General features: G+C 37.2%; 1 protein-coding gene across 2 annotated transcripts in view; it reads right to left on the reverse strand.

Moving 5' to 3' along the window:
• LOC115432279 (ATP-binding cassette sub-family G member 4-like) overlaps nucleotides 1-13,423 on the reverse strand; it is a 43,073-nt gene that overhangs the window by 27,447 nt on the left and 2,203 nt on the right. The window contains exon 2 of one of the 2 annotated variants that reach the window (XM_030153175.1): nucleotides 2,301-2,556. In XM_030153175.1, the coding sequence (XP_030009035.1) occupies nucleotides 2,301-2,547 (247 nt within the window). In that variant the 5' untranslated portion in view covers nucleotides 2,548-2,556. Of the gene's footprint in view, nucleotides 1-204; nucleotides 210-2,300; nucleotides 2,557-13,423 lie in introns of those variants that run through there. The other variant, XM_030153176.1, reaches the window with a different exon arrangement.

The following is a 13,423-nucleotide window of genomic DNA, read 5'->3' on the forward strand; positions in this document are numbered from 1 at the left end:
GCATCAGTCCAGCTCTCACTGCTGTGTTTTTGTTAAGCAGAACTGATCAGAAAGTGGATAGGGAACAACAAAACAAAAACTGGAGAGAGAATTATGAACAGCAGCACTTTTTCTTGCTTTGGCACCTGCACAGGGCAGAAACATAGCAAGGCCAAACAGAGAAAAGTGGTTTACTTCACTGGAGCTGCTGAGCCAGAACCAAACAACAGCACACGGCTAACCTTAAGCCACCCCACTTTAGAGCAGAGCAGTCTGATTGTATGTCCTCAAAGAGTTACTGTGTGTGAGCTTACTGCACAAGTAAAGAAAATGGCTAAATAAATAAATAAATAAATCCAGCAGATGGGTTTTGAGGATTACATTTCAAATTTGTTGCTGTTCAGCTTGAACAAACACTCAAAAATGTAATGCAGTTTAGTGTCCATCCAAGTTGAAATTAGTGCTTATGATGAAAGTGACAATATATATATATATATATATATATATATATATATATATATATATATATATATATATATATAAATAATAATAATAATGAAATAAATATATGAATATTGGTGTGCATGGGTGTATTTTCTTTGCAATTAATGACAAATCAAGTGTCGTCTGTCTTACTGTAGAGTACTAAAAAATATAATACAAAATACAAAAATTCATGTATTTGTGGTAAGTCTGGGTGATTTGGTTAAAAGATTACCATCTATTGAGGTAAAATCATGATCCACATATTGAAACACCGTTTTCTTGTAGGTTTGTAACAACCAAACTAAAACAACCCTTCTTCTGGTTTTCTCTGGTTTCTGGAAGCTTAGGCTGTGTATGAAACTGAATATTCACTCAACCATATTACAGTATCATACAATATAATAATATTTTCACATTTCTTTGTAAGCAGAACTGCAGTTTCTCCATTTTCCAACTACCTAGACTGGCCTAATTTGTCCTACCGATTTTTGATAAGTCAGTTTACACACTTCAAAAGCACTGACAGATTTGCAGTTGTCATTATTTCTTCAGCAGCCTCCCAAGAAAATCTGCAAGTTAAGTTAAGTTGAAGACTAAACCATAAGACAACAAGCACTGAAGTACAAGCTACGATCAGACTGAAATAAAATTATTAATGATGCTAGCACCATTGATGCTACAAAGTCATACATTATACAGTAATTCACTGACAAATGGTCCATTTAAAACAAACTTTAGTTGAGTAGAAACACTTTCACAACACTGTTAATTATTTTTTAATGACCTGGTCCGGACAATCTCTCTAAAAAATAGCTTATATGACAAATTAAGATCAAGCAGTAGGTTCTATTAAGATTCTGCAGCAATATTTCAAACAGCCTCTGTAAAATAACAAAACTTCAATCAACCTCTTATATACTATGTTTTCCATATGTTCATGTGTTTTTTCCAAATACGGATCCATTTGCTACATGGTTAGATGTGATGTTAGCTTACAGTGTCCCAGCAAAAAACACAAGCTGCATATTTAGCTATGTTTTGTATTTTGCACATATACCATATGGGTACTGATGAAATGTTACTTTGCTTGTTCCTATGTTTAGTATTTTTTATGTATTTATTTTCAAATTACTCTGGACAAATTGATAGCTTTATCAACCAGCTACAATTCATCATGAACAGAACAGGCACAGTCTTATCTATGATTCACAAACTGTACATTGAGCAGTGTACTGAGGAAGCGTAAGTGTACACGCTATCAGACATTGGAGATTATTAGCTTTAATGTTTTAATGTCTTTTCACATTAAATGAAAATGTGACTTTTCTAATAAACTGTTGAAGGCTGCTTTGCACCTGAGTAGAAAACAGATATTCTTGCCAGTATTCTTCTCTTTTCTTCCATCACAACTCTGTGTTGATGTGGCAGAATCAATAGACCTGTTTCACAGCAGACACTTTGACTCATAATGGCAGAAAAAAACAGGTGTAATTACTTTAATTCAAAACTGGCTGCATTCCATGTGATGCATAAATTCCAGGGTTTTGGTTTGTTCATGTTAGCTCAGGAATGGATGAGATACATCTTTAATGTTAGAATTAGGACTTTTCCTGCAAGGATAAGTTGAAGTGAAAATACATATTGGTCCAAATCCAAAATGACTCTAATTGCCACTTTTTAAACCCACAACTATTTATTACAGAAAATACATAAACACATGGTGAATCAAAGAAAGCACCTGAATAAATGAACTTGTGCCATCAACTGTCTGGAGGGTTCATGTAGCTGACATTTACTAAACACATTATTATAGTCCTAAGTGTAGAGTGTCTTACCTCTCCTCTTCCAGCACGGCCCCTCCTGGATGGTATAGGAAAGGTCGGTAAACTCCAGGTCCACTGCTGAGCGTTTGGGTAGGTGGGAAAAGCGCTGTGCTTCAGTGATCTGGTTTTCAACCTTCTTTAGGTGAGTCAGCATGGAGGCGTCCTGCTGCTGAGGCTGAGGCTGACCACCCCCATTACAAATGATGGTCTCCTCCATGGGGAGGCTTACAGAATCAGGTTCTAGTGCTTTATTATCCATACCAGATCTCTGTGAAAAAAGGGTGGATGTAAGAAAAATATCAGACTTCAGGGTTCAGACATGATTCATTCAGATGGCAAATTAGTAATGCAAAACTAAGTGCCTCGGTTCACTGCCTGCAGCACTAGCTACGGTTAACTTAGAGAAGGGGTCAGCTAATGTCAACAGAGACTCAAAAACAAACTCCATATAAACATATGAGCATGAACAATTCTTATTTAACATACCCCTAACGTTCAAATTCAACTGAACATGTTTTGTTTTTTGTCTACTGAGTATTTGGAGCGACCTGATCGAGAAGATGAGGAAGATTCACACGTGGTCTTGTTTAACATCACTTTGTTTTAGATGGGTTCGCGTTCATCTAAATAAGAGGGTTGGCCAAGTGATCACCGTTAGGGTTAAAGCATGATATCTTACAACAGCTAGACTGACAGGATGTCACAAAATTTGGCACAAATGTGACTTGGATGAAAAGGTTTTGGTCAAAGATTGAGGTGGCTCTGAGAACTAAATGAACACTTGATGAAGACACTTATGATTCTTGTTTTAAAAAAAAAAAAAAGTAATTATGAATATTACTGCTGAATTATTTTTCATTTAATTTTATTATAATATTAACTATTGCTCAATGTCTATTTATCTATATATAAAGTGCTACATAAATAATAGATATAGGTATGATTATTAAATGGTGAATGGACTTCTATTCCTATAGTGCTATGTGAAACAATTTATGCTACTAGAAATCAAATACAATTACCAAGTTAACAAAGATTTTCCACCAGTAGACCTGTCAAACTTTGGTGTTTTAATAATATGCCTGTGGTTCAGCTCAGCTTTGTCCATGCTACAATGTGATACCAGCATTTCCTCCATCTTTTCCAACATTACTTTCCTCCTTACTCAACAACTGAATTGAACATACAGGACAACAAACAGAGCATGACTGCTCACAGTATGCAAATTATAAACCTGTGTGCTGAATCCTGTACACAGACAACAAAATAGACTCCTATGTAGAGTAATCTAGACAGTACAGCTTCCAACTTGAAATATTCAGCAACAAGAAGAAGCCTGGCGATTTAATTGGCATTTCATTTTTATATATCGCACATGTGCTAACATGTATAATGCATAATGAAAATGCAAGTAAACCACAAAAGGATGATTTGATTTATTGTGATTAAGCTGCAGCTGCAGACTGCCATCCTAAGGTAAAACCATAAAACTTTAAGGATATGTGTGGATTCCAAAGAAATGCAGCATAAAGACAGTGAGCGTCTTAATTACACAATATTCCAGAAAGTCCACAAATCATTTTGGCTACATATTTGATTTTTGCAGAACAATGACTGAAATGTGTCCATTTCTTCTGTTTAATTCCTGTGGACTTGGTTTATAAATGTTTTCTTATTCATTCTCATCATAATTACCGATAAATAATATATGAAATAATCTTAATTTGATCATTCAAATAACAGCAGTAGAAAATTTACAATTTAGACAATATTCACAGAGTTTTTCCAATTATTATAGTTGTAGTGGTTACTGTTGGACAAAACCTCTTAAAAACAAAAAGCCAACAGTAACAACAACATTTATAGTATTACAGAAGGTAAGCATAATCTTTTATATAATTTCGCTTTTATCTTTGATCAAATTCTATTTGACTTTAGAAAAATACAGGATTAAAAAAAAAGTTTTATGATCCCTGTGATACTGTAATACTGTTTTTTTCCTTATGTTTTATCTGTTTTGTTCTTTTATTTGTGTTGTTCTATTTGTTTTTTCATTAATACAGTCAGTTTCCCTTGATCCTCCAGACACTGGTAAAAGATACTACCTCGTATGGTCTGTAAATTTCACCAGTGTCTTGTCGTCAACAGACTGAAACATAAAATACATTGAGAAGACAGGACGCTGCTTGCTGTGTTTCTGCATTGTGCTGAGGATGCAGACACTGTGGTGAGTAATGGCAGGTCTCAGTGGACTCAGTGTGAGTAGTAAGCACAGACAGTTCAGTATCACTGATGATAAAGACATGGAACTGTGGAGCTGAGATTTTAACCTGTTTTCTGTTTCAGATTAGCAGTGACTATACATATATATATATGTATATATATATATATATATATATATATATATATATATATACATATATATATATATATATATATATATACACATACACACACACACACACACACACACACACATATACAGTTGTGCTCCTAAGTTTACATACCCTAACAGAATGAGCATGGGATGGTCTCTATCTATCTATCTATCTATCTATCTTTGAATTTTTGAGTCTCATTTTTTCTCTTAATCTCTCTTGTTTTGTTTCCTCCTGAAGGTAACCTGGATGAATTTTCATGGTGCTGTAGAACCCACCCCTGCAAGGTAAGGCTGGGTGAAACAGTAATCAGTACTGGACTGCAAATTACTTTGTTCACATTAGCTGAGTTGTATCAAACAAAGACGTAAATACTGACAGGGACAATTTATATGGTATATGTATACTAGTTCAAAATACATATTCTGGGGGTTGCCATATTGTAAGTTCAGATACTCCTGACATCTAACTCTTTCACTTTCCAGAAATGTAAAACCATGTCTTTGGAGAAAACACCCAAATCTAGCAGCTCACACAGTCAATACAATTTGCTGTTACACGTACAAAATAATTCCTGTTGTGACCAAAAGGTTTCGTGACCTGGGAACCAGACAAACACATTGCAGTAACTACAGCTACACACTCATATTATCAGTTGATGTTTGTGTTTCCACTGGATCTCACCTTATAGAAAGGACAGACTATATCAATGTTAACTTGGAAAAAAAAGGGTACATTTGACAGTTTTTTTTTTTTTCAGTAAATTTTTATGTGGACAATTGAGTTACTTTCTGACTTGACATATATTCACATGTCGCAACACCTAGTTCCTGGTTCATAGATTGGTTCATATGGATTGTGTCGTTAATTCATTTTCTGAGTAAATGAATATGTACATTTGGGGCAGCCATGGCTCAGGAGGTAGAGCGGGTCATCCGTTAACCAAAGTGTTGGGGGTTCAATTCCTTCTCTGTCCTAGTCATGTGCTGTGTGTCCTTGGGCAAGACACTTCACCCACCTCGCCTCCAGTGTCACTCACAGTGGTGTATAAATGCGTATGAATTTTTGGTGGTGGTCGGAGGGGCCGTTTGGTGTGAATTAGCAGCCATCAGCCTGTCCAGGGCGGCTGTGGCTACAAACGTAGTTTACCACCACCAGAGTGTGAATGTGAGAGTGAATGAACAATGGATCAATAATGTAAATCACTTTGGGTGCCTTGAAAAGCACTATAAAAATCTAAGTATTATTATTATTTGCAAATGCTTGTGTACGAGGGCCGTTCAATAAGTTCATGGCCTCACCCAGAAATACTAGTAGTTATAATACAGGATGTTACATTCTTTCGTGATGGGATAGTGATGCTTGAACATCGATGGACCAAGTGCATTGCTGTAAATGGAGATTATGTTGAAAAATAAAATATAAATTATCAGTCTGTGTTGTTCTGTTCTGGGTGAGGCCATGAACTTATTGAACGGCCCTCGTATGCTTATGTGAGGTTTTTATTGCATGGGGTCGTTAAAGGTTAAAGGTTAACTCACTTTATTATCCCAATAAGGAAATTCAATCTCTGCATCGTACCCATCTTAATAGACACACAGTTCCTAGCATTAGCGTTAGCGATTAGCACCAGCACCTACCACACATTAGGAGCAGCGAGGTGCCATTGAATTTCAACAGGTTATTGTTGACTGACTTCATTCCCAGTCTAACAGGAGTCAGTAATAGCCAGATGCTGATGCAGAGGAGCAGTAGGGACAATGAGGAGCTCATGAGCACAAGTCTCAAAAGCTACTGGCACCTTAAGATATACTCCCACATTGGAAATAAAAACAACAATTAATGCATGTAAATGGATTTGCATAAATTGTTCATCATATTGTGTCTTTAAGGGTGGTCTTTAATACCAACCATGCACTGATCAGTGAATACAAATTGGTACCATCAATGCAGAGCTACAGGATGCCATAAATTGATAAGTTTGGAATGATCTGGAGTTTAATCCCAAATAAAATGTATGTTCAAGTACCATAAATAAAATCTTATATGACTGTAATGTATCTTTGTCTCGTGGTTCAATTTGTTCTTTTTGTAAGGTTACAAATGAAGTTGCTAAGATGGAAGATGACTTGTTGAGACAATAAAATGCTTTCATTTAAACCATCATATTGATTTATCCAACAGTAGGTGCCCCTCATAATGCTGTGATGTACAGAACTGTTTCTGACTGGTTTTATTAGTGCATACACTCAACACCTCTTGTGGTGAAAGGACAGGATAAGCTGAACTCGAACTCTATGTATGCTGGGTTAGGGTTAGGGTATGTTTCCTGGGAAAAGATAGCTTTGGGGTGACCGGCGTCAGACAGAATCTATGTCCATTGTCCTGGCAGGACTCTAAGCGGCAGAAATATGCAACCTCCCCTGTGACCACGAGCTGATTAATGATCATCGAAATGGAGATACTTCTAATCTACTTTGTTCTCTGCAGCCCACTGTAAAATGGTTCCCAAGTCTGAGGTGGTACAGTAATTTGTCCTTTTTGAGACAGAAGCCTCATTTAATCAATCATGAGGTTCTTAATCCCTTTAGGGATTAAAATCAACTTTCTTTTCTAGCCTTGATCTGCTCAGAGCAGGATGGGGGCTGGAGCTACCAGCTTGGGAAAAAATCTGCAGACTCAGGTACACTACCAAGTACCAAGCCAAGCTAATGTATGGGAATTGACTGCTCCTTCACATGCCCTCCACATCACACTTCCGTGCAGACACATTTCATTGACAGCAAGAATGGAGAAAAGTCTTCTGGGTGTCAGAGAGTTCTGATAAAGAGGTAGCAGAGAAACGGCGCTACGTATGCCAACGTGTCACGAGTCAACCTGGATGAGTCCTCTCAGGCAGGTCCACAGAGGGGAGAGAGGAGAAGCAGAGAACTCAGTGACCTAGGATCACACCACCTCAGATTACCTACAGTACCACGGTTACACTTCTACCTGACTGCGACACTTAATGCTCAGATAGGGCTAGATTAAAGGCCCATTACAATCTAATAAGATGGTCAGGGCCACAGGGCTGAATGGAGACTTCAAAGTCATGATAAAAATTGTGCTACTTGCCTTGTTTAACTTGAATGACCTCAACTCTATGTGCATAGTGTCTACAGATCTGTACATTCCCCACTGTTAAAAAAAAGAAAAAAAAAAAAAACGTAAAAAAAACGGTATTATTCCAACAGCAGGGGTGCCGAAAAAATACTGTTAAATAACGGAAAATAACCAACTCATTAAAATACAGTCATTTTCCATTATTAAAATACAGTTTTTTGCCCTAACTTTACATGAGATTTTGCTTTTTTTTTACTTTTTAATGTTTAATAAAGAATATTTACATGTATTAAAACAATCAAATTACCTATAAATATATATATGAATAATTTTCAATGAGACTAAGTTGTACAATCCACTGATAAAAACTGTATTTGGACAGTTTATCAGTGCTTATACATGTTATACATTCACAAAAATACATTTATTCAACATTTTTATTGTGAAACCTCCTGTAATTACACAAGATATTTGTCACTTAACAAACAAGTCTTGTTAAACTTACAGAACAAACACTTCTTTTACGGTTAATTGTCAGTAATTTTATCATGTTTTTTTTTTGTTTGTTTTTTTTTTACAGTATTAAACTTTAAATTAACAGTTTAATCTCATAAATAGAAAATAAATATTTGTGAAATTATGATAAATTTGCAAATTTGTGCTGCAAATATATTTTTCTGTGGAAAAAAAACAAATCTTTCAAAAAAAATGGAAATTTTATAATTATTCACCATTACAGTTTTTTCATGTTATTTTACATTTGATGTGTAAAATCACAGTCTTTTTTTGTCATTTCATTGATATTTTCCTGTATCTTAAAAATACAGGAAAAATCTGTAAAATAAATGGTAAAAATTCTGTTAAATTACAGATTTTTTTTTACAGTGCATCTTCAGCAGGAAAAAGAGACAGAGCTAACGTTAACACTGACTTGGACTGTGTGATACAGTGATATAACAGAAAATACGTCTATCAGTTCTAATTGTTCTCTAATGCTTATTCATTGCAAATCACACTCTTAGGGTTAATACTTGATTTGGATGACAACATTCTAGCCTTAAACACAGCATTAACGCAGGTGTGTTTTGTTTATATATGATATTTTATTTATTAGGTCCTGAGGCCACACAGCACGCAAAGACCCAGTTAAATCTGTTTTGTTCTACTTTGTCTTCTTCTCTCAAAATAAACACACTTCTGGATCCCTACACATGACTGAAAACTCATGAAACTTCACATACATATCAGAGGTATTTTATATATTAATGGTTTTGTGCATCAAAGTGCAAAGATGGGTAGAGTTCCCTAAAGTGTCATGCTTATGGTTAGTGTCACCTACAGGATGAATCACACCACTGTCTAACAGGGGTCACCAATCCTGGTCCTCGAGGGCCGGAATCCTGCATGTTTTAGATGTATCCCTCTTCCAACACACCTGATTCAAATGATCAGTCTATCTTCAAGCTCTGCAGATGCCTGATAATGACCGTCAGGTGTGCTGGAAGAGGGAAACATCTAAAACATGCAGGATACCGGCCCTCGAGGACCAGGATTGGTGACCCCTGGCCTACAACAAAGTCCACTGAGTCCAATGACTACAGCCTACAGGTAGTCCAGAGGTCAGTGTCCATTTTTTGTAATTTCATGTTTTAGATAAACAAACTCATCCTAGACATTTATTCAGTCAACTTCAAAATTGGTCAGTCCATTCTAAGACACTGAGAATGACAAGTTATCATGGTGGTAACTTTTGTTACCGTTATGGTCATGGTTAGGAAGTAAATATTAAAGGTCCCGTATTATGCTATTTTTCAGTCACGTCATATAGGTCTCAGAAGCCCAAAAACATAGTATTTAAGTTTGTTCGCCCCAAAATCATCCTTTTTTCGGAGTTTCAGCGGTCGAAAAAGTCCCTCTCACCAGCCCTCCTCAAAACAGGCTGTTTCTGGGCCTGCTTCCGGGTATGCAAATGAATGCATCTGTCCACGCCCACTCCCCCTCCCCTCTCTGGGAGAGGACGCAGCTTCCGCTAGCGGTACTACGCGCTAATGTTGACTGAAGCCATGGCTCTCTCGTCTACAATACACGTCTCAGACAGAACGTCTTTCCAAACACTGGCTTTCTTTGCCTTGAGGCGTGATTGAGCCCCGACGGAAAACGGCGGTGTTGTGTCGGGTTCGTGGACCTGACACGGAAAGACGCCTGCCGCCACTAATGCAGGCAGCTGCTAACAATCTTGATGCTAACTATACTGATGCCAACCACAAAAGGCCCGTGTTCACAGTAGTTCTGTTGAATGTCTCTTGATATTATCAGCTCTTGCATGTTAACGGGGATGCAAACGTTAGCAGCAGTAACCGAGCTATGTTAGCTGCCATGCTAACGTTAGACGTACACATCAACAACCACCAGCTTATCCGTAATGTAGGGTTATGCAGTAAAGATACAAAATAATGATAAGAACTTACATCTCCCACACTTGTACTTGGGTCACGAAGCGTTGGTACTGCGTCCTTGATTCGGAGTCTTTGTGCTAAGCCGGAGCTGTATGGGCCCATGTTAAAAAACACTCGTCCGTGAAATGCCGGGCACACACATACAAGTGTTTCGGAATGTTGTTTGGTACATGACCATCACAGATAGAATCCAGACACTTTTTACGGAGAGGCTCGGAAGTGGGGAGCAAAAATAAACTATGGTGTTGGTGTGTGCAGCCAACAACACCACAACTTGCGTGTCTCGCCTTCGCCATGTTTGTTGTCCAAGAGGTACTTTGCCAGGGCGGGGCTCGCTTTGCCAGGGTGGGGGCACAGTCAGGGGGAGGAGTTAAATCCGCTTATGTCGTCATAAACGGAGCCAACTCAAACTCGCTCGTTTGAGCAGGCATTTTGACAAACTGTGGTGTAGCAAGGCAGGGAGGAAACAGACAGTTTTCAAATTCCAACCTCATAATGAGGCTACTGCAACACACACTACTGTAAGAAAACTGTCACAAAGTCAGATTTGCATAATATGGGACCTTTAATGTTTTGCTATTTAATACAAAACTGTTGTAATGCCACAGTTCTTCATCTAATCTGCACTAAACTTCACATGTTGGATAACAGACCCATCCTGAACACCTAGTGGTAACAGGAAATTATTTGTTTTACCATTTGATGTACAGTACCAGGGCCGTTTCTAGCTTTGTGGGGACTCCAAGCAAGATACTGTTTGGGGGCCCCTAGTTTGTCAAACTATGATGAAGAGATTCCTAAGCCCTTTAGATGGTCTACTAAGATGCCACAATCTATTACACTTTATGAGCAAAACAGGCTACAGTTAAAATTAAACATCTTCAGTTGAGCCACTCAGGAGAGTTAAACTAATAAAAAACTAGAATACAAGGAAAACAACAATCCTCTATATGTCAATAAATAAAACAGATTTTGAGTGTTTACATTTTTTTATTTTTACTTTAACGAAGAAAATACAAGAACCGCTGAGGTAACTTCTTTTTGATGCCATTACAGTGTTTGTTTTGTTTAATACTCTTGCTAACAGGACTGGTAGGTGGGTAGCTGTCAGTTATTCCCATCATACCCGTCGGCAGTCTGCTACGTCACTAATTGTGTGACAGTCCGGTCCAACAAATATGACCTAACAATGCCATAAAAACACCAGCCACAGCTTATCATTGCAGTTTATTTTATTTATATCCTACGTTTATTTTTTTAGTATATAAGGGATGCAAAAAACAAACGAGAGAGCTACAGATAAAGACAGGACATTTTAATTTTCTTCAGGTGAGGCTGAACGTGCAGCTTTGGGACCATCTGGTGGCTTGGGGGCTCTAAGCATTCGCCGAGTTTGCCTCCAGCAAGAAACAGCCCAGTACAGTACTAACACTACTTCCGTCAATCTGCCCCAGGACAGCTGTGGCTACAAATGTAGTTTACCACCACCAGAGTGAGAATGTGAGAGCGAATGAATAATAGAACATCTGTATGTGCTTTGAGTATGCGTTCACAGAAAAGCGCTATATAAATCTAATCCATTATTATTATTATTATCATTATTATTATTATTATTATTAACAGGTTCACCAAGGCCACCTCAAATTTAATCAGACGTCTTTATAATTGATGATACGGTACTGTCCAGTTTATGATGCTTCCTTGAACAATGTTGGTGATGACCTGCAATGAGCAGACAAACTTGACTCTGCAATCATCCAATCTGTCACAGAGAAAGTCAGGCTTCAGTGACATCATCATCATCCCATGCAACAACTAAGTATTCTAAAATGGAAACTTCTCCAATGGCAACAGTGGCTAAAGGTCAAAATATCCATTTCTTGTCTTTCAAGACTTACAGCTGTCAAAAAAGTTAAGCTACCACTCCATGTATTCCAACCCTGGACTCCCATTAAAAACCTCTGGCATGTGATCAAGAGGAAGCTGGATTCTCACATAAAGCAGTCAACAGCAAAGAGAAAAGCAGGTGGAGAGCTTGCCAACACTCTTGGAAGCTGGGGCTAAAAGTCAGGATTATACCACCAGTATTGATTTCTGAATTCTTCCTATAAAAAAAATTTCCCTAAAACTTTTTCAAAAAAGTAAATAAGAACTTGTATAGTTTGCTTTATTTATGGGATGTAAATACTACAATTTTGTTTTTGACTAGTTATCATTTTCTGCCGGTACTGGCTAAATCACAGTAATCAGTGAAGCACCTACTTCTGAAGATTTTTTTCTTGCACACACATTTTGTTGGGTATTTGGGCCAAAATATGGTCAGATATTTCAATTAACTACTATTTAAGCTAGAATAGAGAACCAAAAATACACTTCTAGACACAGCTGCTCAACTTATTTTGCAATTCTCTAGCTTGTTGTTGAGGAATGGGTCATTCTAGGAAACAAAGATAAGTAGCACTTGTCATAGACGAGTCTTTGAACATCATAGCCATGTGAATCAGTAAGAATATTTGATTGATGTTTCACATGTGCCAGATATCATTTGACCCACAGTGTGATGCCATTTTCCTTAAATACCACTGATTTATATTTGCTGGTTTTGCTCCTTTTTCAATAGCAGCAATAATCCAGACTTACAGGAACAGGAAAAGACACTTCCTTCTATTTGACAGAGGTTTCATGGTGATTGTATCAATTAAAAAATGAGGAAGAGGTGAAAATTATAGTTTTCATATCGTATGAATGCAACCTGTTCCCTCTGCTGTTGACAAGTTACACACTAAGAATGTACAAGGAAATAGACAACTTTAAAAAAAAAAAAAAAAAAAAAAGACAACTTGTGCGTAACCTTTATTCCAAAATGTAAAACTTTGAGAGTCCTTCAGACGCATTAAGATTTTCTTTATTCATAGCAAATATTCTATATAGAAATACAAAGAAATGCTGCTGCAACATGTGTTTTAAAACTTGAAACATCGATACAAATTGTAATGAATCTGATTCAACCTAATGCATATTTAGTATGATCAGACATCTGTATTTGGAAAATGATGTAAATAAACTGTGGACTGAACTGGACCAGACTGTCCTGAAAAGACCTGACAGAAGCAACTTGATCTCCTGAAATTTGGGCTGCATTTTTGATGATAAACGTAGCCTTCACATGAGATAATATGACATAATCCTGTTGTCATTT

The sequence above is a fragment of the Sphaeramia orbicularis genome, chromosome 13, assembly GCF_902148855.1.
Source record: "Sphaeramia orbicularis chromosome 13, fSphaOr1.1, whole genome shotgun sequence".
In the NCBI taxonomy this organism is placed as follows: Eukaryota; Metazoa; Chordata; class Actinopteri; order Kurtiformes; family Apogonidae; genus Sphaeramia; species Sphaeramia orbicularis.